A 25,927-nucleotide genomic window follows, 5' to 3' on the forward strand; every position below is an offset into this window, starting at 1 on the left:
AGTAATTGACTTTAAAAAATTAGAATAGGGGGCTTCCCTGGTGGCGCAGTGGTTGAGAGTCTGCCTGCCGATGCAGGGGACACGGGTTCGTGCTCCGGTCTGGGAGGATCCCACATGCCGCGGAGCGGCTGGGCCCGTGAGCCATGGCCGCTGAGCCTGCGCGTCCAGAGCCTGTGCTCTGCAACGGGAGAGGCCACAACGGTGAGAGACCCGCGAACCCCCCCCCCAAAAATAATTAGAATAAATGAATATTTCCTTATCATGAGAAAAAAGATATATGAAACCAAAAGCTAGGTCTCCTTAGGTTAAAACATTAGCCACATTCTCATCAGAATTATAAACGAAAGGACGCCTGCCATTTAGCACTTCTCTGGAACCACTGGGCAATGTAATAAGACAAGAGGAGGAAAGTGAGGTCTAAATGTTGAAAAGGAAGAATGGAATTGTCCCTACTTGCAAAGGATGTAACTATACACCTAGCAGACTCAAGAGAATCCATGGGAGAAAATAAGAGAAACAATACTGAAGTCTGTTTCAGCAAAGTGGTACGTTATGCATTAATATTAAAAAGAATCAACAGCTTCTCTATACAAAGACAAATTAAAAATTACAATGAACGAAAAGATCGCATTGATAAGAGCAACCAAAAAGATGAAATGCCTAGGTAAAAACTGAAGAGATGTGCAGGATGTATTTGAAGAAAACTCAAAAACTCTAAGTAAATGGAAAGACATAGAGTGCTCTCAGATAGGAAGACCAGAGATTATGAAGATGCAAACTCTCTTTGAATTAATCTATATTCAACTCAATTCCAATTACAATATCAAAATTACTTTTTGGCAATTGAAAAAATGATATTAAAGTTCATCTGAAAAATAAACACACAATAATAGCTACAAAGATACTGAGAAAAAACAAAAGGAGACATGGGAGCGGGGAGAGGCAGGAACCAGCCTCACCAGATGAAGTCCGTTATTATGAAGCTGGACTAACCAGAAAGAGAGAAGAGAAACAGTTTGACAGGAGGAAAAAGCGGACAAATCAATGAAACCACCACCACAACAATATAACAGAGCTCAGAGACGGATTTAAACAACTGATTACCAAGGTGGCACTGCAAATGGTGCTGGTACCACCTTTCTCCTGTATCAAAACAAAGTCAAAGATTAAACGCAAACGAATGAAAGAATATAAAAAACTTCAGAAGAAAGTGGGAGGGAACTTACCATCTTGGAGGCCATTCTAAAGGACAGAACGCACAGGAGTCCTGAAAGACTGATACCTTAGACCACGGAAACGTGTAGAAAAAGTCAAAGACGCACAAAAGGGAGGAGGGATCAGTTATTTACAACACAACTGACACAGCTAATTTCCTCATTTTACAGAGTTTACACTAATTAATGTGAGAAAGACAGCCCAGTACAAAAATGGGCAAAGGCTATTAACAGGTAATTTATTGACAATGAAACACAAATGGCCAATAAACATATGTAAAGATAACCTCATTCATAAATTAAGGAAATACTACCTTGCCAGATCAGGTAAGGATTAAAATGACGGATAATACTTGATTTGGGCAGACTCACACATAGCAAACAGTTAAAAGTGAGACAGATGTGAACACACATGCTGACAGACATCCCAGAGATTATAGTAATAATAAAAAAAGCAAGTACTCTTCTGAGTATAATTATTAAAAGAATTTTATGTACATATACAGAGCTGTGTATATGCTGGCATTGCCTAAAATTTTTTCTGAGAAAAATTTAGAAAAATCATTAACACTGGCTGGGGTGGGTCTAGGGTGGGGTGGGATGGACAGACCCGTCACTCTTCACTTGTAATTTTCGTGCCGTTTGAGGTTTTTAACCAGGTATGTTGTTTACCTAGAAAAGTCGAGGATTATCTCAGAAATGAGACATTGGACCATTTTCTCTTTTTTTATGTGCAAAACCTTTTTTTTTCTATAAGCCAAGGCTTTTTTTCAAATAATTATTTTAGGATTTTAATTTTTTTAAATTTCATGGCTGGAAATGAGAACACTGCATTGTGTGGTCATCCTCTCCTGTTATCAGCGTCAACAGAGGGGGGTTAACTACCCACCACGTTCCTTTCCCTGCCTCATGAATACGACCACTAGTTTTGTTCTGCTTTAAAACCAGGCCCACGGTTACAGCTAAACGAACACTAATGTTGTAAGTGATAACAAAAGCCCAATGTTATTAAAAGAGCACGCTCCTGCCATAGAAGGGCCGGGGGTCATACGGCTCTGGGTACACCTCCCTGCTGCCCCCACTGCACCCCCCGACCTGGACCAGGATGATAAACGCTGCTCCAAGAAAGTTATCATTATAACCAACCCTGCAGGAAATGGAGGGACATGATTTAATTCTGACACAAAATGAGCTTAACTAACACTCTAGCCAACTTGCCCTGATAAAAATCGGGCAGTTTTTCCACTTCGATGTGAAAATTCATCTTCTTCACGTAGGACTTAGCAGCAGCCACCCAGGTCCTGGGGTCAGTGGCCGCTCTGCACAGGCCCACCTGCCCGCGGGGCCTGGCCGAACCTCGGCCCTTCCACCCGTGAAACGACCATGTGTCCGTACGTCACTCTGGGCACCGGTCCCTCACCACCCCACTCCCAACCCACCCAGTTCCTGTCCCCTCAGCCTGAAGGAGAAAAACGAGGTTGGGGAGGGAGAGGCGGGGGCCCGAAGAGGACCCTGGACCCGTGGGTGATGGGAGGAGGGGGCAGAGGAGCTCGGGGTCTGGAATCCAATCCCACTCCCTGCACGTTCGGACGACCTCTGGGTCGGGAGGCTCCCTGTAACTTCAACTGTCAGGTCCCAGCACTCCTTCCCCTCCTGCAGACGCCCGAGTCCAGCCAACGCTGAGCCCTCGCCCCCGGGCAGAGGGGAGGCCCGAGGACCTGCCAGGGCACGGCTCCCGGGCACACAACCTCCCAGGCTTCCTCGGCGGCTCCGAGTGGGCACAGTCCTGTTCACAGCGCGGCCCCGGGATGGGACACACGCCCGGCGTGGTCTAGCCTCCTCGGAACCCCTGCAGCAACCCAGCAAGAGGAAACTAGTATACTTGTCATTAATAACATAATAATGTAATTCATTGCAGTAGCTTTTTATCATTATTCCAGCCTCTCAAGATCCAGGAATGAGAGAAAACGCCACATCCCTGCATACAGTGTTGGGTCAAGAACAGGAAATGAAAAGAGGACAAAGCTGAGGTGGGGAAATGCCTGGGCAGGGAGGAAGGCGGCTGCGCAGTGGCCACTGTCCCGCCCAGGGTCTCTCGACCAGCTCCAGGGCCCCCAGACTCGGGGACGATGACAAGCCGGGGTCTGCTCTGCCGGGCAGCACTGCTCGGGGAGGACGGCCCAGCCGCGGGGAGCCGGGGTCCAGGCCACGGACTCGCGGAACACGGGGTGCACAAGGGGCCCCAAGGCCCCTGTCTTTTCTGACTGAAGCCTCACGGGACTCTACGGGGAGGACGGGAGGACAGCCATCTGTGACGCAGCCGCACGAGCCCCCCTCAGAGAGGAGGAAAGTACAGCAGAGGGACCAACCCTGGCCACGCGGGGAGCCACCGGTAGGACCTGGCCTTGACCCCAGGCCTGTGCCCAGTGTCCACGTCTTCTCAGAGCATGCAACAAACACAGCCCGAGCGCCTGTAACGTGCCGGACAGCAGTGATGACACACAGGGAGCACACACCCTCTGTCCTGGGGTGACGGGTGACCCCCAGGAGGCCCCCTAAACACCGCTCCAGAGGGGAGGATTTTCCCACGCCCCGCACGCTGCGCTCCCTCTCCTGCGGCAGGGCCTCCCACCCGCGTCCAGCGAGCTCTCAGAGAAATCAGCAGGGCGGCCGGGAGCTCACGGACCAGGGTTTCCAGCGAAATGAGACAAGCACTGCCTTGAACCCAGCACGTGGGAGAGTGGTGGGACCAGCTCGAGAGAGCAGGCCGGAAGGACCTAGTTCATAACTGCACATGCTGTATGTCGGTATGTGGGTGTTTTCAAGTCTTTCAGCGGCATGGGGGAGGCCCAGGGCCCAAGGCTCACAGGCTGCGCCAGAATCCAGGGCGGCCCGTGAAGCCCCCTGACGGGGAAAGCGGCCCATGAAGCCCCCTGACGGGGCAGCACAAACTCCAGATCCCCTGGGCCACAGCTGCTCTGCAAGCTCGCCAGCGTGACTCTCTGCTGCCCGAGGCAGCCCCTCTTCACCCGACTTCGGAAGGCTCTCCGCCCTCTCCTCTCACGAAGGAAACCTGAGCAAGGAGCTCAACCCAAAATCAGAGGCAGAGGCACTGCCGACGCCAAGCCTCCAGGAAGTTATCACCAAACCGACAGTAACCAAGGGACGGCGAAGCATCGACTCCTGTACGGAGACTCCCGACCTCAAGCTCAGCGAGCCTCACGAGCTGTCCCCCACGTCTCCCCAGCCAGCGCCCACACCCCGCTGCCCGCGTCAGGCCCGCGGTGGCTGCTCGGCCCTGCCGTGCACTCTGGTCTCCCAGGGGTCACCAGGGGGTCACCATCACCGCAGGCATCACAGAGACTGCAGGCGCTCTGCCGAACCTCGGGGGCTCTGGGAGACGCCCTCACCTGGGGGCGCACAGCACGAGGTGCAGCTCGGTGGCGGGGATGCTGGAGAGGCTGCAAGTTCCCCCCACCAGGGGCCCTTCAGGCAACGCACACCTGCAGAGTCGCTCGGGCCGCTCAGGGTCACTGCACAAGGCTGCAGCAGGTCAGAGGCCGGGGAGCACAGGAGAAGTGGGGAAAGGAGAAGGCAGCCCCTCGAGCTGCTCCCGGCCCAGGGGTCCCGTGCACACGTGGAGGCGAACGAGGCTGAGGGAGCCGCGGAGCACAGGCCTGCACGCTGGACTCTGGGGCTGGGGACAGGAGACGAGGTCGAGGTCACGGGGGCGCGTGGCGTGCCGGCTGCGCAGGGCGGTCCTCCTCCTCGCCTCTACCGCACCTGCTCCCTACCGAGGGCCAGGAGGCCTCCTCCTGCTGGTCATGTTCCAAGATCCTGCGTGGCCTACACTTTCCACTGGGTCTCCAGACTCAGCACATCCCAGGGTGCCCACCGCAGCCTCAGCAAAGAGGGACGAGGTGTGAGCTGGCCCTGAGAGGAGAATCAGCCGCTCACGCTCTGCCAGGACCCTGCCCCCCACAGGCAGCCAGGCTAGGCCAGTCCTAGGGACCAGGGCCAACCCCGCCTCCTGCCGCCTGTCCTTCCTCCTGAGAGACACGCACTGCGGCTGCGCCGGACACGTTCCTTTGGGCTTGCTTACCCCCACTCCCCGTTCCCACACTTCCCACGGGGCTCTGTGGGCAGGAAGACAGCTGGGCTGAGGAAGGTGGAACTTCCTGGGGGTCCACCCCACCCTCCCCCCCGGACCCCTGCATCGATGCGGAGGGCAGGGTGCATCCCAGGTGGCTCTGCCACATCGTGCGGCTGGCCGGGACCCCGCTAGTTAACGCTGTGACCCTGATGGGAAGCAGCCTGGAGCCACGTGACTTCCCCCAAGTGTGGGTCCTTCTCCATCTCCCACCCCAACCCCAGCCCCGAGGAAGAGTCAAAAAAATTACAAAAGAGCAGTGACTGTAGGAAGGCCACGTTATGCAGTTTGGAATTGTTTACTTTGTAAACAAACCAATGGCAATAAATTATGCTGAACTTTTAATAAGATGCACATCATATTAGGTCTGTATTTTTGCCAAAAAGGAAAAAAAAGATGGGGGAAGTAGAGAGAGAGAAAAATGCCTTGAAGTAAAGATCACAAAAGGGGTTTCCTGTTATGAGATACGGATGCATTTCCTTGACCAAAACCAGACTGATCAAAATGCCAAATCAAAAATTATGAAAACTACAAACAGGTGACAGACTTGAACTTGCTTCCTCTGCTGCCAGCGCGGCTCCCGGAGTGGACAGCGCCCTGTGTCAGGCCGCACCACGGGGCTGCCCCACTGCGGCCAGTGCTGGGCAGAAGGCATCCTGGGGCGCCTGGACCAGCTGCAGCTCTTTGAATCGGCCCCCTTTTGCTTCACTCCCATCTGGATGCCCAGATGAAACGCCCCATGACCGGGCATGTTCCAGCGCTGGGCCGACAGTACACACACTGTAGCTGCAAAATGCCCCGGGCCGGCCCGTGGCTGAGGCGGTCACAGCTGTCCTCCCAGGTGCACGGGTACAGCCCTCCTGCTAGCACGGCACAGGCCTGGAGGTACACGCAGGAGGCTGATTCTCGGTCAAAACGGCAGCAACATGCAACGGAGGGACTGACTGTTTCTGTTTTTGTTCCGTAACAATTATGATGCAAACAGAAAGGTCAAGCGTCCGAGAACAGAAATTGCTTTTCCATTCTTCACGGTCTTCGCAGATGCTGTTCCCTCTGATGGGAACGCCCTTCCCTCACCTCTCCACTTAGTAACGCCTGCTTGTCTGCTTGTGTCTTAGGAACAGTCATCACGTCCCCCTCCTCGCAGAGCCCACCATACCTTCCAGGGGGCCACCCAGTCTGTCCTCGGGGTCCCTCTCCACCCGAGCACGCTCCCCCCGACAGACCTGAGCTCCGCAGCAGAGCTGGCATCAGACTCAGGTCCGGGTTCTGCCACTCACTGCAGCCGCTAACGCCTCACTCACCCTCTGTGCGTAGAAGAGGACGGACCTGCCATTTCGAGGGCCAACACTGGACTTGTTTTGAATGCTCAGACGTGACTGAGCTGATTCACTTTTCCCCTCTAAGCTCCCCTGCTGAGAACAAACTTTCAGGAAGACACGGGTCTTCCTGCCTGCCCTTCAAATGCCAGGTCCTGGTGGGTCAGCAACCTCTCTCCTGGGAAAGCTGCGGGGGCGGCAGGAGAGCAGGGGCTCCACGGCAAAGAGGACTGCTCAGCGGGCAGCTGGCCGAGGCCCCCAGCCCGGCTGCGGAAGGCCCTCCGCCCATGCACCCCCACGAGCACTGGCACGGCCCGCCCAGAGGGGCCTGGTTCTGCTCGGCCATATCCTCTGGATCCCTGGGCCGAGGGCACAGCCATGGGCACGGAGCAGCCTTCTCACCAGCATTAGAACAAGTGCTTCTGACAACAGACCCGATGGGAGAAGTGCCTACCTGTGTATGGAAGCCTTCCTAAATTCTCTGACAGTCGTTACTGCCATTTACAGAGCCTAGGACTATGAAGGGCATCAGATACGTTTGTCATTTGATCCTCCCGACAGCCCCACAGGGCATTCCCATCACCGTTTTAGAAAAGTTAACTGAGGCTCAGCAAGGTAAAGCCGCTTGCCCAGGGTCAGCAAGCCAGAAGGCGACAGGGGTGGCATCCTAAGGCAGCACTTCCTGACTGAGGCCCCGTGATCCTATAAGGGAAATGAAAAAGGAAGCAGCGAACGTGGACGTCTGCTAGGAGCACACAGACACTGAGCCAGGGAAAGAAGGCGGGGATGCCTCCCAGGAACCCCCTCCACTGTGAGCTGGGCCCCGTGCACCGACAGCGACCCTCTCCGAGGCCACCAGAACCGCCGGCACCTGCCTGGCCACGTTCCCAGAGTCCTCGGATAGGCCATAAAGGAATTATCAACAAACTTCAGAGGACTGAAACCATAAAAATTCTGCTCTCTGACCACAGTGGGATGAAAGTATAAATCAACAACGAAAATTAACTAGAAAATCCCCGAATGTTTGGCAATTAAGCAATGCATTTACAAATGACTTGTGGACCAACTAAGGGACCACCACGAGACGCTCTAGATAATTTCAGCCAAATGATAGAACAAAATGACATATCATTGGGATGAAACTACAACAGTACTTATGGGAAAACTTACAGTTCTAAATCATATATTAGAAAAAGAAAGAAATTGATAATTAAGGGTCTAAGCCTTCATCTCAAGAAGCCAGATGGAGAACAGCATATAAACCCAAAGAAAGTAGAAAAAAGGAAATAATTAAGAGGAGAAACCAACGCAATAGAAGCAAATGAACAAGAGGGAAAATCAACAAAGCCAAAAGTTAGTTATTTTATAATACAAATGATAAACACCTAGCAAAACTGATCAAGAGAAAGAAAAAAACCCCACAAATTACCAATATCAGATATAAAACAGAGACATCACTACAGATTCCAAAAAAAAAAAGCTAATTATGATTAATTTTATGTCAACAGACAAAAATAGGCTAATTCCTTATAGAAACATAACAAAATTGATGTAGGAAGAAATAAAACTCTAAATAGTCATATATATATTGAGGTAGTTAAATTCATAACTAGAAGCCTTCTCAGAAAGAAAACTATAAGCCCTCATAGCTTCACTGGTGAATTAGTCCAAACTTTTAAAGGAAGAAATAATGGCAACCTTACACAAGATCTTCCAGAGGATAAAATCAGTAGGAACTTCTCACCTCTCTTTATGAGGCCAGAATAATGCTGAGACTAAAATACGATACAGACATTATAAGAAAGGACAATTGTGGAGCAGTATCTCATGAACACAGACATAAAAATGTTAAACAAAATGTTAGCAAATCAAATCCAGCAATATATAAACATAATATTCGGGACCAAACAGGATTAAATCTAGCAAGGAAGGTGGGCCTAACATTCAAAAATCAGTAAATATATAACTCATCACATTAACAGCATAAAGGAGGAAAAGCATATGATCATTTCAACAGAAGCAGAAAAAGCATTTTACAAAATTCAACACTCATTTATGATAAAAAAAAAAACCTTTCAGCAAAACTAGGAATAGAAAGGCACCTCCTCACTCAATTCACAGGGAAAAGCCCATGGCTAACACAGTATTTACTGGTAGAGCAGCACACACTTTGTCCTGACGGCAGGGACAAGACAAAGTCATCCACTCTCCTCCCCTCTGGCGAACCCTGCACTGGAGTTCCAAGTGAGGGAATTAAGGCAAGAAAAAAATAAGGCAGAAAGGGTAGAAAAGGGTCATCTGCATTCCCAGATGTCATGACTGTTTACAAAGAAAGTCCTAAGGATTCCACAAAACAAGTACTAGATCTAGTGACTGACTTTAGCAAGGTTGCAGGATACATTATTAACATACATAAACCAATTCTGTTTCTATATATTAGCAGCAAACAATTAGGAAATTTAAAAACATCATTTTAATAGCATCAAATAAAATACTTGGTGAAAGATTTAATAAAATACATGCATAACTTTTCTCTTAACATTACAAAACACTGCTGAGAGAAAATAAGCACCTAAATCAATGGAAAGATATACCATGTTCATGGATTGGAATATTCAACATTTATAAAATGTCAATTGTCCCCAAAGCGTTCTATAGATTCCATAGAAATGACAATCAAAATTCCAATGCACATTTTTTAAAAAAGAAATCAAGTTGATTTGAAAACTTACACGGATGCAAAGAACCTAGAAAGGTCAAAACAGTATCTAAAAAGAACAAAAAGAAAGACTCACACTACCTGATTTCCAAATTCCCTGTAAAGCTACAGTAACCACGACAGAATAAGATTAGAATAAAAGTAGACCAACCAATAGTACAGAACAGAGTCCAGGCACAGACCCACACATATTCATCACTTGATTTTTTTTTTCCTACAAAGATGCCAAGGCAATTCAATGGGAAAGGCAAATCTTTTCAATAAATAGTACTGAAAGACACGTATGAAAAAAATAATAAATTTCAATTCCTTCTTCACACCATACAAAGAAATTAATCTGGGATGGAACACAGACCTAAACATAAAGCTAAGAGTATAAAGCTTCCAGAAGAAAAACACAGACTATCTTCCTAACCATGGGGTGGGCACAGGCAGAGATTTCTCAGAGACAAAGAAAGGACAAGCCATATACTTAATAATTGATGAACTGAAGTTCTCAAAATTAAAAACCTTCAAAAGATCAAGAAGATGAAAAGGCGAACTACAGCCTGGGAGAAATCAACTCAACACATGCTATCTGACAAAGGACGTGTGCCCAAATATATAAGAACTACAAATCCACAATGAGATAAACAACCAGACGTGGAAATGTGTCCAAGGACTGAGCGGTCATTTCAGAAGATGATTATTGATTGGCCAACAAGCGCGTGAAGAGGGGAGCGTCCCGTTACTCCATCGCATGGCCCCAGAGCCACGTGGCAGGAAGCCCGGGGGGAGGGCGAGCACAGGCCCAAAGGCAGGGTCCAGGCGGCTCCATGCCAGCACTACCAGGCAGTCAGAGAAGAAAAGGCAGAGCTGTCTGTTCTCACTGTCTGTCTTCCAAGACAGACTTTTTGTGCGGGAAAAAAAACAAGGTACAAAACAATGTGTATACTAAGGTATTAATATAAAGAAAAAATCAGGCTGAGGGCGTGTACATGGATATGATTGAAAGCACACAGACTCCTGGAAAGAAACTGGAAACGGTACAAGGGTGGGAAACACTCTACATCTTTGTGTAGTTCGGATTTTCCCCATCATGAAAATGTTATCACCTATTTTTTTAACTATTAAAAAATAAAGTTAACTACAGGCTGGAGGGGGCACGTCACCATCTGACCTGCCCAGTTAGCTCTCAGAGTTCACGCCAAATGTCTGCATGGACAGCAACCTTCCTGCTGCCACAGATCAGGGCTCAGGAACCGTGGGCGCCCACAGTCAAAAACAGCTCCCGGGGCGTGAGTTCACAATCCAGTACAAGTAGCTGAACAAATAAGGAGGTGGACGGAGGGAGGACGGTGGATGGCAGGGGCCGGGCTGGTCACTGTGGGAGTGGAGCTGCAGACAAGCCTGGCGGGAGGCTCCACTGAACTCACACATCAGTCTGGCTGCACGCGAGGCCCGGCGGAGACACAGACGGATGGATACGTGTGTGTCTGTGATTACAGATAGGTGCGCTCACTCGTACCTCCCAGCTCTGTCTGCTGAGAGGCCCAGAAGCAGGGACACCCCAGCCCCAGACCCTGGCTTCAGCACCACTCACTCTCCAAGGAAGGGACAGGGCTCCCTGGAGAAATGGCTGATTCCGGGGCCGGGGCAGGGATGACACCAGATGGGCCTGGAGCAGCATGGGGCCCCAGAAGTGAAGCAAGTGCTCAGAAGGCGAAAGGAGGGGGGCACGTCCAGGGGACACAGGAGAGCCTGAAAGGGCTCCCAGGGCCACGGCAGGGACGAGCGGAGAAGCAGGATGACGAAGTGGCAGGTTATAACCCAGCATGTAAAACGTACCCTGATTAAATAAACAGCAAGGAGAGACAACGCTCCCACAAATAAGAATTCCAAGTAATTTACACAGGCACTCCTCCCCCAAGAGGTGCAGCCTCACTCCCTCTCCCACCCCCACCTTGACCGAGCGGCTTCCAGTGGGGAGGTGGAGGCGGGAGCAGACCCCAGACAGACACCACTGTGTGTGCAAGAGCTGCAGGGAAGGGTGCAAACATGCTACGGGAATTCCAAGAAGAAAAGCACGGATGAATGAGCTGTGCCGAGTCCCAGCAGAACGGCACACGGCAGTTAAAACCTGGAGCTAAAACCATACCTACCAGCGAAGATGAACCTCAACACAAAATGCTGAATGAACATGAAAAGAGCAAGCCTGGAGTAGGAATACACAGGATGTTATCGTTTACACGCAGCTTTAAATGAAACAATGGCACATATTATGAGTGAATACAAACCTATGCGGGAGAGGCATTTATATCACATTCCAGATAGAAAAAAGGTAACTGGCAGAGCAAACTCATGAGCTCACAGGTATTATCGAGTTCCTATTTTAAAGGTGTGCTGGCTAAGCTACCAGGAAGTACTCGGAGGCACAGGTGATGCACTGAAGCAGGACGGAGACTCGGGGACAGCCGTGGAAGGGGCAGGAGAATGGGCAGGGCCAGAGGAGCCGGGTGGTGTCCACAGCGAGGAGGCGCCTCCCCCACATGCCCCAGGTCTTCAAAAAGCGAAGCGTCGTCTTTAAGCTCCCCAGCTGGTGTCACACCACCCACAACTCCGGGGACCAGGCATCGAGGACAGGATGACTCGCGAGTCCTGCCCTGGACGTTGGAGCCCTGTGTCACCTCCAATGGCCCCCGCACCGCGTGCGCCACGCCCGGTCTCCCTGCACCCTCAGCGCGACCACCCATCTTGTCACACAGGCCGGAAATCCCAGAGCCCCTGCCCCCCCACCCCTGCACCCACTGCATCACTTGCTGGGCACGGCCTGTCCTCTCTGCCAGCACCACCCTGGACCGAACCACCACCCTCGCCGAGACCCAGCCAGCTCCCCATACCCACTCTGGACCCCTCGGTCAGACGTCTACCCGTCTACCCAGCCGGGGTGCCTACTCCCGCCCTCCCGCTCCTTCCTCCCCTGTTTACACCCCTCAGCGCTCCCCTTGCTCTCGGGGTAAAGGCAAATGGTAGGAGGGTTCTGCCCTCATCAGGCAACCCTAGGAGTGCCCAGAAGCCCACTTGGACCCTCTGCTCACACCTGGCCTCTGCAAGGCCCCATAACTAGGGAAGGAGCCCGTGGCCTGCACATCGCACAGTTCCCCCTGCTCCCCCGATAGGCTACCAGCGCCCCCAGGGCTGTGTGCAGGGAGCCTTTCAGAGGAGCAAAAAGACCACACACTTCAACAGAGCCAACCCTATAACGTCCACTGGTTCATCAAAATGAGTTGAGTCATCACGAAAAGATGAAATTATAAGCAGTATTCTAGGAAGAACTGTGCAGTTTGACGAAAGAGGGGAGTGTAAAATACATGTTAGAGAGATTCCCAAACTCAGGCGTGATTACTTTTGAGCTTGGCAGTCAGCTTCGTGACTATACGATCTCCCTTTACTGAAAAGGAACGACGTCCAGCTCGGGGGGTGGTGGGGATGGAGGGCACCCGGCTGCACGTGACACACAGCCTCACCGCGTTGCACTGCCCCCAAGTGTCTGTGCTCACTCAAGCTCTCTGGGGGGCTGACACAGGGTCACAGGGCTTCTCTCCAATGGGCGGGACTGGAAGTCGTTTTTGCATCCTTTTCAGTAGTGTCGCATTTTTAATGACAAGCACTTATTATTTTTTTAATCTGAAGAAAATGTTATTGTAATAAAATGAGTCTCCCCGCTCCCATTTGGGGAGGAACGAAGCTTTCTCCAAACCCTCAACGTGGACCTTCGTTGGTTTAAGGCTGGAAATGGAAGCGGGGTCCCTGCAGACCAGGGGTGGTGGCAGCGCCACACAGATGTCGCACCTGGGATTCCCAGCTCAGCTAAAGGGAGACCGCACGTGTGCCCCGGGCCCGGCCTGCCCCGCTGGCCCAGCCACTGACGGCAGCCCCTGGGTCTGGGGACCTTGTGCGGCGCGGCTAGGCAGGAGGCTCCCAGGAGGACAGAGTCTGCCTGAGGCCAAGCCACACGGAGCAGAGTGAAGTCGAGCGACCTGGTCCTGACAGCCTGCAGGTCCTGACTCAGCCGTGCTCAGAGCAGAAGCGGGCGGACTGCCATGAAGGAGACGCAGTCCCTTGTCAGGTGTGCTCACCCGTGTGGGTCCCTGTCACAGGTCATCAGACACCAGCGAGCTAACACACCCACCCGCTCTGGGCACAGTGCACCCTCTCAGTACTGGTCCAGCTGCCGGCCTGGAGCAGGAAAGACGGTAACGCTAACCATGTCCCTCTGCGCACGATGGGACCAGGCGGCAAGGATTGAGAGGGAGCTCCAGAAAGGCCTTTCTGAGCAGCCCCGCGTACACACACAGGTCCTGACGGAGAGTGAGGTGCATCTTCAGAAGAAATTCACTACGGGCCCTCTGGCAGGGAGCACCCAAAGGTGCCCGCAGGAGAAAGCCAGTCCCCTAAACTGGAGCCCCACACCCGTCCCCTCGCCCCTGTTGACTGCAGGCTGCCCTGTGTGCTCCCCAAGGATACAGCCACAGCCCGCGCGACGCTCCCCGCGGGCCTTTGGGTGGGGCAAGCCTTGGACCGGAGCAGGCAGGCCACTCAGGCCCGCCAACCCAAAGCTCAATCACACCCACCTGGCTGAGACTCCCGAGAGGCCGCAGCCCCCAGCTGCTCCCCACCTGAAATCCTGCCACTGCTGTCCCCTGGACGATGAAAACCTGCAAGCTGCCGCCCCAGACGCCACTCGTAAGCCGTGTATGTTCTAGGGCCCTGGACGGCCGTGCACAGAGCCTGTGCGCGCGCATGTGCGAGTGTGTGCATGTGCGCGGGCCGAGAGCAGCTCAGGCGCGTGTCAGCATGTGGGTCTGCTTTCAATCGCGCTGGAACAACTCTACCTGATAAACAAAAACAGATCCAAAATAACCTTTGGCAAGCAGCATGTTTTTAAAAGAAAGAGAAGGTCCGAAGGACCTGGCAAGAGCGATGCTGAAGCAAGCAAACTTGGCCGAGCCAAGCGTCCACGGTGCACATCAAAAAGCCCCTCGCAGGCTCCCCGTGACCCGAGGCCGCAGCCAGGAAGGGGGCTGGAGCTGAGGCTCCCCTGGCCCGAAGCGGACAGGCCGCTGGTCGCTACGTCGCATCCAGGTCACAGGAGTAGAGCCCGGGTGGGGAGCGGGAGGCCAGCAGGAGAGGGCAGAGCCCCTTGCTCGCCTCCGCACAGTCCCTTCCAGTGGGCCCTGCCGGGCAGGGGACAGCAAGGGGCAGCGGGCAGCGTGGGGAGCTGTGGGAGAGCCTCAGGGTGCCCCCTCAGGGAGGTGGTCAAGTTCACAAGGTTCTAAACCTCCAAAGGGGCCAGGATGGCATGGTCTCCCCCACATCACAGCTCACGTCTGTCTGCCAGGTGCCTTTCCGGGGACATGGCTCTTACCAGAGCCGGGCTGCAGTCGCCCCAGGGCCCAGGCCACATCACCCCAAACCCTCCTCTCTCAAGGCCCAGGTTAAGCTAAAACTGAGGAGGACACCGGAGGTCTGCAGAGCCTGAGGCCAGCACACTGGCAGAGGCAGGGTCACTCCCGAGCACCCCACAGCAGCCTAGAAAAGTGGGCACATAACGGGAGGCTCAAATCAGGGACGGTGGACCCGGGACAGGCCACGGGAGAGGCACGCAGGTCTGCACCCGAAACACGGGAGCCTGGGGGACGACTCAGCTCCTCTGGGCCCTGGTTTCTCCTCGCGTCCCTGGGGGGTCGTGGAGAAGGGGGGGCGAGAACCACGGTGGCTCTGAGGTGGGGGCAGGCTCTCGATAGGCAGAGGCACGCGCTCAGCACGGCACGAGGGCGAGGGCAAGGAGAGCGGCGCCCGGCCTTCCTGGGGATAAAACGGGAAAGACGGCTGCTACTGCTAAAGGGACAAGAGTATCACCGGGCCACCCCACAGGGCAGGAGGCAACGGCCAGCAAACAAGGGCTTTTGTGCAGCTCTGGGGGGAGAGACACGAGGGAGACAGGAGAGGAAAGGCTGGGAGCCTGGGAGGGGTGAGGGAGAACAGCTTGGGAGGGCGAGCGGGCAGTGGCCCGGACACCGCAGCCAGAGGGCAGGCCGGGAATCCACGCAGGGGGCCAAGTGACTGCAGGCCACACTGCAGGGCCGGGAACGGAGGCCCCTCGGGCTTCCTGAGAGGAGGTGGCCCCCAACACAGCACGCCGGGCCCCCGGGGGCCTCCCCAGCGGAGAGTGGCTGTCCAGGGCGAGGCAGGTGAGGCCACAGGGAGGTGAGAGAGGAGAGGGAAGGGCAGAACAGAAGCTGCTCTTTCTCTAATTCTTTCTGTGTTTTCTTCCCTAAAAGCCACACAAGAAACAGATGAATCCAAGCTCGTTGTAAAAGATCTGAACACCAATTACATGGACTAAAACATGAAAGCTCGCTCTCAGCCCTGAATTCCGCCTTCCCTCCCTCCCCCAAGATGGAAACACTATTCACAGTTTGCTGTGTCTCCTTTCAGATCTCTTTTGACGCATTTATACACAAACATATGCACATATGCACGGCTTTCCTGAACGGGTGGGACCAAGCTGTACGCGTGCGGAGACGGGCTTGTGCGTCCCCTTTATCCACAGACACTCACTGAGGGCCCAGAGCAGGCTCGTGGGCCTGGCAGTTCCAGCGTGCTCTCTCCACCCACATTTACATCACCCTTCGGGGCCGTGATGAGCCTGTCAGTCCACTCACAGCACGGAAAACCTGCGCACAGCTTGGCTGCTGGGCTCGGAGAGGGCAAGGAAAACAGACACGGGGCCGGTCCCCCCAGGAAGCTAGGAAGGGGCAGGCTCCACAGCCCCCAAGGCAACCAGAGACGCTGATCAGGCCGAGGGCCCCGGGGTCCCACCCCAGCTCACCTCCCAGCAGCCACGTAACCCCGGGCAAGCCACCCCTCCCCTCGGACCCTGCAGCCACCTCTTTCCTGAGAAAATGGCGCCCACGCACTCGGCCCCGGCCAGCGTCCGGGGAAGGCCCCCTGAAGGGTGCGGGTCGCAGCCGAGGGACCGGAGACCCTGGTCCCCACGGCTGCGGAGGGCGAGCTCCTGTCATCTGCAGCTGCTGACCATCTCAGGACGCGCTTGGGACCGAGTCAGGGGCCGACATCAGCGCGCTGAGGGCCGAGGCCTGCGGGCGGCCAGCACCCAAAGGGTTAACGGCCTGCTGCCGGGCCTTCCTGCCGCCAGGACTGCATTAGGGGCGGGAGATGGGCTGCGTCTGGATCGCATTAGGAGCTCTGTTGGCAGCGTTCCCTCTGGCGGGCTGCCTCCCCTCCTGCCCCGACCACTCTCCCCACAGCTCAAAGAAAATACCAGGATCCACACATAACCCCGCGCACTCCCCTCCTGTCTCTTACCCCCGTCTTGAATGAAACAAGCTCTTAAACTCCTGACCTTCCGCCCAGTCACCCCGTTCGTTTCTGGCGCGGCAGCGTCGTGGAGCCCGGGGCACGGCTGCCCTCCCCGCGGACGCACGCTGCGCAGTCGGGCACGGGCTCCGGCAGGCTGGGGCAGCTCCTCCCGAGGCTGGCCCGGGGCGTCTGTCATCCGAAAGAGCGCAAACACCCCAGAAAGACCCTCCCCCTGTATCCTGAGATGCCAACACCAGGGCCACTCAGACCCTCACCGTGCACAACTGGGAAGGCTCCCAAGCCAACAGGAGGAGGGTTGGCAGCCTTCAAGCACCAGAAATAAAGCCTTAGGAGAAACAGCTGAAGCGCGCTTTTTAACTTTTCTCATCTTTCCCTGCCAGAGGCCCCGAGGCAGCGGCTGGATTCGCCAACAGCGCACAAATTCCCGTCTTCCCTGGCGTCTGAGCTTCAGCCCCATACACCTCCCCTGCAACTGGATGCCCCAAATACCTCCATCTTGCTAAAACCCAACCCACGCTCCCCTCTGCCTCCGCCCTCAGCCCCAGACCTCTCCCGGCTCCCCCGCAGCAGCGGCTCCACCACCCCACCTGCTACTCAAGCCAGAGACCTGGGGGCTGTCTCGGACGTGGCTCCCCCCCGCACCTGGCCCAAACCCACTGCCTCACCAGCCTTGCTCAGGCCACCTCCTAAACAGCCGTAAGCCCTACTGCACTGCCGCCAGCTTGATCCACGTCCCCTCCATCTGCATGGACTACACGACGGCCTCCTAATGGTCCCCAGAAAGGCACTCTGGCCCCCTTGCACCCATTCTCCACACGGTCGGCCTCTCTAGCACACCAGGAAGCGCATATGCACACACACAGCCACGCTCCCTTCTCCACCCTTCGAAACCACCTGCGTGTCTCAGTGGCTGCTGGACGGAGACCTCTGGACCCTAGGGCTCCGCTCCCGCCTCTAGCCCCACAGCCCCTCTTCCTCGGTGCCTGTTCTCTGAGCACCAGCCCCAGCGACCTTCTCTCAGGCCGTCAGGTCACTAGGCTGCCTCCCCGCCAGGCCGCTGCACGGTGCCCGCTGCCAGAGCACCCCTCCACGCCCAGCCCCACTCCTCTCCTTCACACCAGGGACCTGCCACCTGCTCTCAGAGGACGCTGCCCTGTCGCGGAGAGGCCCTGCCTCGGGCTGCAATTCCACCCGAGCACGCGTGCAGGGCGAGGAAAGGTGCCTGCGGGCAGGCAGATGCAATTATCCGGCGGGACATGTCCTAATCCACACACCCCTGTGTGTGTCCTCACAAACACTGGTCACCAACAGCAAGCCAAGGACGCGGCTGGCGGTCGGACGGAAGCCAGCTCAGTCCCATAAGGCTGGCTCAGACTCTGGACTTCCCTTGCCCAGAATCATCTCATTTAAATACTTTTGAAAAGACCGAAAAAAAAAAAGAACTTCTAGTGGCCGGCATTTATTTTTAAACAAGAACACGTTATAATAAAGCATTTTAACAAAACTTCAAACGAAAGCAGGCAAGTGCCTTTACTTTAAAAAGACGTCTCACTGCCCTTTCCCCATGATTATTACAAGTTGAAGCCTGTGAATAATTAAAGCAATGTTTATGGTATTTTTATTACTGTTTTATTCTTAAAAGAAAGAATGATAAATATTCAGTTTAAGTGGTACACTTGCTCTCTGTGTACTCAGGAAACACTCAACTTTCCTTTAACGAGAAAAATAAAACCAAGAAGGTCACAGCAGCGCCCGCAAAGACGGCAGGGCAGTAGGGACCACAGCCGCTCACCACAGGCCGCAGGTGGCCCTCCTCTCCCCGCGGTGCCAGTCAGAGGGGCTGGCGGGGCTGGGACAGGTGGCCTGGCCAGCCTGGCGCTGCTTCCTTCCTGATGAATCTTCTGTAACAGGAAACGGCTAGGGATGAGGATGGGCGAGCTACACTTCTAGACACAAAGCACTGAAGCAGAGGGGCTCAGTCTTGAGAGAAAGGTGGCTCGAGAAGCCAGCTCTGTGGCCCTGGGCGCCTGACTTACAGTCATTCTCCGAAAAATAAGCCAGCGCTGGGCCTCCAGCTGGTGAGGCACCGAGACACAAGCCTTGAAGGGGAGTGGCCGCTGCCCGCTCCACTCCTGCTTCCGGGCCCACGGGGAGCAGCTGCTACAAACACAGCCCTCTACGGTCATCAACTGCACACTCTGAATCAAAATCCTACTCAGAAACAAAATGCTTATTTGCTTATTGGCTTTTTCCTACTGTTTTGTTCACTAAATAATTTCTGGGGCCTCGTCTGGGCCAAGCTCCGGGTCAGGTGCTGAGGGCACGGAGCCGGACGGGTGCAGCCTCTGTCCTCAAGGAGATTCTGCAGTGGGTCGCATGGCAGAGACACACATGGGGGCGAGCGGCCAGCCACCCAGGGCGGGGCCGTGGGAGCTGCAAGGAGAGACCCCCTCTGGGCGGGGAGCCGGCCCACGAAGGCCGCAGGTGAGGAACCAGGGCAAGAGGCAGAGGTCGCTGGAGGTGGGGCAGGAGGGGCTGGGCCGCGGGCTTGTTGGGGCAGGAAAGCAGCCTCCTTGCCGAGTCCCAGTCTCACCTCACCCCTGTACAACAGCTTCCAAGAGCGGAGGCAAAGGGAAGAGGAACAACGCCAAATACTGGTTCGCATTTTCTTTCTCCTTTCTGGGGGTTTTTAGTAATGAGGTAAGGAAACCTGAATATGGACTCGATTTGGAGGAATATGCTATCAAATTCTGAACTTTCTCTAAAACTTTCATCAACTAAATAGGTATCCACACACCCCTGAGGATGCCCCCTTACTATCAAGAACCGACGTGGGTTCCGCTTCAGAAACCCATTTAGTAGCCCTGCAAAGACCTGTTTCCTCACAACCGGGAAAGGACCCCACCATTTACTACTTGTGGAACCCACAACAGGAGTTCCATGTGACAGTATTCCTGAACGACGAAAGTGTCCTCCCAGGTGCTGGGCACTCTACGGCCATCACCCCTAGTGGGCAGCGCCCCACACCGCCCTCTGCCAGAGGCGGGGACAGAGGGGGCTCTCGGGGTCTGAGCCGTGATGGCCAGTGAAGCGCAGGAGAGGGGAGCCTGCCTGTGGCTGGTCCTGGGTCCCTGCCTCTCCTTCTGCACCATCTGCGTCTCCGACAGTTCCTGACATTACAACCCTGATGGCCAATCACTGCCGGAAACATCACTAGCCTAGAATCCCCAGATCAGATCTTACCGACGGGTTCCCCCTGCTGAGGATGGAAGGAGCCAAAGAGCCTGAGGAGAAGGCTGGCGAGCCGCAGGATGTCTGCGTTTAAAGCAGTCTGGGTCTAAGTGGGCTTTGGTTTTTCTCCTTCACTCCCTGGGCCCCAACATTCTCCCCCTCAGCTAATGGGCCCCAGCTGGACGGACGTGGCAGCAGAGACAGGGCCAGGGTCTGACAGGCTCCGGCGGGCAGCCTGGCCGGGAGGGGACACAACTATTTATTTGGAGGGGCCGCACTGTGCCCCTGGGGGAGTTCAAGCCGTCAGATGTGCCCAAGTGGACTAGTGAAACCTGCCTGGGGTGTCACTGGCCTTGGGGGCAAGCTGCCCTGCGGTGCCCCAGTGTCCGACAGGCCCCGGGCACGTTACGGTGAGTGGAGAGCCCGGGGGGACTCCGTGGGGGCTCCCGGGGCAGTGGGCATGATGCCCAGAGCCAGTCTCTGGTGCCGGCCAAATGGCTTCAAATGCGGGCTCCGCTGTCTAGGTCTTCTCCCCGGTCAGATGGGGTCACGGGGAAGAAAGGAAGAGCAGAGCTGGCCGTCAGCAAGCGACGGACCCACCCGCAAAGTGCTGAAAGCCAACGTCACCCGTACGACAACCCCAGAGGGTGAGCCGGGGCTGCGATTCCTCAGAAGAAAGTCAGAGCTCAGAGGCGTTAAGGGACCTGCCCAAGATTCCAGGGGACTGGAAGCTCTTCCTGACTTCAGTCCTTTCTTCCAAAATCTCTATTCGCTTCCTGGGGCCACCACAACACGTCACCACAAACTTGACAGCTTCAAACAACAGAAGTGTAACCTCTAGCAGTTCTGGAGGCCACAAGTCCAAAGCCGATGTGTCAGCTGGGTTGACCCCCTCTAGAGTCTCTAAAAGAACCCCTTCCATCCCCTCTCCTAGCTTCAGGCCATGCGGGCAACCATGGACATTGCTTAGCTCCAGGCTGCAGAACCCCAGTCCCAGCCTCTAGCTTCATATGCCCTCCTCCCCAAGAGCCTCTGTGTCACAGGACTTGTCATTGGATAAAGAGCCCACCCTGCTCAGGATGGTCTCATCTAGAGATCCTTATCTTAATTACATCTGCAAAGATTCTCATTCCAAATAAGGTCATATTCTGAGGTTCTGGGTGGACACATCTTCTGTGGGGCATAATTCAACCCACTACAGTCCACCCTCTGGTCCCCAAAACGTCACATCCATCTCACGTGCAAAATACTTTCACCCCATCCCAATATCCCAGATTCTCACCCCATTACAGCATTAACTCTAATTAGGTCCAAAATCTCATCTAAATATCATCAGCTCAAAAGTATCATCAGCTAAGTCACCTAACTAGGCATGAGTGATCTGGAATGATCTATTCTGGGGCAAGATGCCTCTCTATCTGTGGACCTGTAATACTGGAAAACAAGTTATCTGTCTTTAAAATACAGGGATAGGGAGAAAATGGAAGGAACTCAGAGGTCACTGGTCCCAAGCAAGTTTGAAACCCAGCAAAACAAATTCCACTGGGTGTCCAGGCCTGCGAATGACCCTCTGTGGCTTGAGCCTTTGCTCTCTGGGCCCATGGAAGCTCCACTGGCCCTGGCCTCCGGGCCCGCCTCTCTAGCCTCTGCCTTTGTGTCCAGAGCTCTGCCCTTGGAGTCATGCCTCCTTTACCTTGAAGGATAACACACGTTGTGGCTGAGTCCTTCTACCTGTTACTTCCTGCATGTACAATCCCAGAAGTCCAATTGCTTTTTTTTTTTTAAATTTTGTCGGGTCTCTGTCCCTTTACATCCTGGTTGGCAGTGTTTTTGATGATATTAACAGCCTCAAAAACCTATGGGTCTCTCATGTATGTGAAGGGGATCTATGCCATTCAGCCAGAGGGTTCTCCACAGATCCTTCCTGGAGAAGCCCAGCTCGTTCCTGGCTTCTGCTAGATAATTGATGGCACCCGTGAGACACACACCCAAGCTCTTCAGCAAAGGCTGTCCAGCCTCACCCGTGGCCTTGCTCCAGGGCACGCACTCTCAGAAGTGAATCTCCTGCTTTCAGCGTCCTTCGGGATCTGCACGAGCTAAGAATTTCCCACGCCAGCAGGAGCTGGTTCCCTTGCGAATCACAGCTCCTTCCTCAATTCACTCCTCTCCTCTCACATTTTATCATAAGCAGCAAAGCAGAAACCAGGCTGCACCTTCCACACTTTGCCTAGAGAACCCCTTGGCCAAATCCAAGTTCATTGCTACAAGTTCTGCTTCTCCCGACTCCTAAATTAGAGGCTTGCACAGCAATAGATACCAAGAGGGTTGGAAAGTAGGCTGGGGGAGAACGGGCGCCCCAAAGCAAGAGGACAATGAATTTTATATTTGCCGAGCGACCTCCGTGTGCCCCAGCACCACAGGTCAGCACCTGGGACTCCGAGAGACAAGTTCATCTTTATAAGTACGAAAACAGTAGCCAAAGCTCTCAGAAGCCCCCACGCGCACCCGAGAGCTTAAGGTGGCCACTGGCCCTGCCTCCGCCTCCTCCGGGCCCTGGGCCCCAGCGCCGCGGCCACTGACTGACCCGGTCATCAGACGCCTCTCCCTCCCTCCAGAGCCTCCAGCACCCAAGTCTGCCCTCTTCTGCTCCTCGCCCCCTCCCAGCTGCTCGCCCAGGGCAGAGGGGGACCGGGGCCAGGGGGCCCCGAGGGTCTGCCCCAGCTGGGAATTAAAACACAGCCACTAGTGTAAGCTTAGTTGTGTTAAATGTAAGTCGAGTTTGTTTTCTTAATTCTGTGCTTTGTTTTTTAAGATTTGCACTTTTAGTGCTTTTGGTGCAACATGGATTTGAGCTGACTAGTCTTTCTCTCCAGGACTGACGGTCTTCACGCGAGGCTCCACGACAGCCAGTGGAGGAGGGGATCACGCCTCACAGTGTCAGGGGACCCTCGCCCTCCAACTCCTGCTGCCGCCCCAGGCAGCCCTCAGGTTGGCCCACCCTGGTCACGAGACTCTTCCCTACGACCCCCGGCTCTGCAGGAGGAATGGGTGGAGGGGAGAGACCTCAAGCTGACGTTTCCATCACCTGCGGAGGCACTGGTCACTCCTCTCACTCCTGAGATGCCCCTCTCCTGCCTCAGGCTGCCCTGCCCGGAAACGGCCGGGGCCAGGCACAGGGTCAGCAGTGCTCCGGCCTTCCCCTCGCTCAGGGCAGGCCCTGCAGGCACGGACCTCCCCCCAGGGTGATGGTGAGTTTCATGTGCCCACTTGGCTGGACCATGCGGCCCAGATATTTGCCGAAAGCACTATTCTGATTTCTGTGAAGGTGTTTTCTGGATGAGACTAGCGTTTAGATGAGTAGACCTGGAGTACAGCAGATGACACTCCATAAAGACGGTGGGCAAGGCCTGAACAGGAAAAGACTGTCCTCCCAGGAAGAAGAGGAAAGTCTGCAGCCAACAGCCTTCAGACTTGAGTTGCGACTCTGCCCTGGGTCCCCAGGCCGCTGGCCTCACAATCATACCAGCCAGTTCCTTAAAATCGCTCTCTTTGTACACACACACACGCACACACACACACCCTGTCAGTTCTGTTTCTCTGGAGGTCGGTGACTAATACACCCAGTGAGCCAGACAACCACACAGCCCGTCTCCTCACAGGCGCCCGGACTCCACACACCTGGGCTGTGAGCACCTCCAGTGGCCGGCACCGTCCCTGGCCTCGGACAGAGGCCGAGAGCAAGCCTCCACTCCCCTGCACTGTAGCCTCCTCTGAGGACCAGGGACCTTCCCTGGACGCCAGAATTCCCGGGAGCTTTCCGAGTTCTAGCCAGCCCTTGTTCCCCACCCTGGATTCCCCTTGAAGGAGAAGGGCGGTTAGGGAGCTGTAAGTTTTTCTTTTCCAGTAAGCCAAGCCCACTGAAGGGAAAACCGTAAGCCAAGCCCACTGAAGGGAAGTATCAAGGCCACTGGACACCTTTTACATCAGAGCCAGGCCAGAAGTTACCAGGAGTCGGGGGTGACGGGGAGACCCCAGCTGCCACCCTTCTCACAGGTCTTCCACAGATGACGTGGCAGCTGCCAGTGTCACTAGGAATGTGACACTCATCTGGGTGGTGTCCAGACTGTACGGCTCTGAGCAACACAAGGTTCTAATTGTGTTTAATTTGAAATCCTTGTGGTTAAGCAAAAGGGACCCAGAAATGAGTCCACACGTACTTGCCACCCTGACCTGGGGGGTTTGTAGGAAGGGGGAGGGGTTCCACCCCGCGCCCTCACTCCTGGGCCGCATGCGCCTGAGCCCACACACCCTCTGGGGGCTCCATTTCTTCATAAAGAATGCCTGCTTGAGAGTCTCCCAACGACCTGCTGCTGCTCCGGGAATCGGGGCGAGCAGGAGTTCCAGCGTGGGGGCAGGGCAGGAGAGAAGGAGGAGCAGGCCCCGCAGCTGGAGAGGCACAGGGACTGTCCCCCCGCTTCCCGCTAGAGGGAGGGGCCCAGAGGAAGGGCAAGGCAGGACTGACCTTGAGGGTGGGGATCTCCACACTGTCCCCGAGGCTGACGGAGCCTGAGAGGATGGTCCCTGTCATCACAGTGCCTTGGCCTTTGATGGAGAAGCAGTGGTCCACAGACATGAGGAACGGTCCCGAGGGGTCTCTCCTTGGGATGGAAATCTGGGACGTCAGGAGCTAGAAAAGAGATGCGGGTGCCACAACCTGTCGGGAGAGGAGCTGAATGGGGCAGCGCAGAGAAGAGCAGGGGGGTGTGACCAGGGCTCGGGCAAGCTGGCCCCGGAGCTCAGAGCGGACCGCCTCCGACTGCACCCCGAGCCTCCGCCAAGGCCCCACTCCCGCTCTCAGCGCAGAGGGAAGGGCCCGTGGAGGACGCTCCTTTACCCTCTCCCACTGGGATGCCCACAGCGGCGTCCCCACAGGCGGGGCTCCAGGCCCGCACACAGCCGCGGAGGCAGCCCACCGAGGGCACCCGTGGGCACATCGCTCCCCAGCCTCACGTGCCCGCTCACACTGGGCATCGGCCACCGGCCAGCCCCGGCAGCTCGCCAGCCAGTGCGGCCTCCCCCTCCCCCCCGGTGACGCTGCCTCTAGAAAGGCTCTTGCGCTGGCTGTGTCGCCAGGTAACATGCAGTTGGGATCGTCTGTCTGTCCACGCCCCCACCAGGCCGTGAGCACCCCAAGCAGCCCCGGCAGCTGCATCGGGGTGCCTGAAGGGAACCTGAAGGACATCCCCAGGGCGGCAGCCTCCGTCTGGCAGGGCAGCGGTGAAGGCCCCTTCCCCAAGCCCCGGCGGGGACAGAGGGACTGGCCCTCCGCGGTGGGTCTGCTTTTCCTGTTCTGCACGCTCTCCCGCGTGCTTCCGCCTCAGCCAGCCCACTGCCCTTGTGCTCCGCAGTGCTGTCGGAGCTGATTACCAAGAAACAAATGGAAATCAAGGCCACGTCAGTCCTCTTGCTTCTTTCTGATTGCGTTAGGGAAGAGACTGTCAGAAAAGTATTTGGTAGTGAATGTCCCACACTCTTAGCCTCATGATAACTCCTCTTGTGGAAAAGGCTGGAGTCGCAAGGCAGGCCTGGCCTGAGGTGTGCGCCGAGGCCGCTCAAAGGGACACACGAACGACGTCAACAGCCGGCATTTCTGTGGATTTTGCTTTAACAGAAACAACTGTCCCAGGTTCCTAGACCAGTGCTGTCTGGAGCTGATGAAAAAGTAACAAAAGCTTCACCCAGAAAATGTTTGTTTTGCTAAGTTAGCAAGGTCAGCACCGTGTAATCACAGAAACAGCAGCCGTGCTCTGCGGACCCAGGGCAGGTGGAGCCCAACACAATCAACCTGGATCTGAATCCCAGCTCCACCTCATGCTTACTGTGAGACACCGGGCAAGTCACTTAACAT

The 25,927-nt window shown here is 55.0% G+C and overlaps 1 protein-coding gene across 2 annotated transcripts in view; it reads right to left on the reverse strand.

Moving 5' to 3' along the window:
- EEFSEC (eukaryotic elongation factor, selenocysteine-tRNA specific) overlaps positions 1-25,927 on the reverse strand; it is a 149,503-nt gene that overhangs the window by 52,506 nt on the left and 71,070 nt on the right. For both annotated transcript variants that reach the window (XM_082664664.1, XM_082664663.1), the window contains exon 4: positions 24,542-24,706. In XM_082664664.1, coding sequence (XP_082520790.1) covers positions 24,542-24,706 — 165 coding nt within the window. The remainder of the gene's footprint in view (positions 1-24,541; positions 24,707-25,927) is intronic.

Source organism: Grampus griseus (genome assembly GCF_964374135.1).
Source record: "Grampus griseus genome assembly, chromosome: 10".
Lineage (NCBI taxonomy): Eukaryota > Metazoa > Chordata > Mammalia > Artiodactyla > Delphinidae > Grampus > Grampus griseus.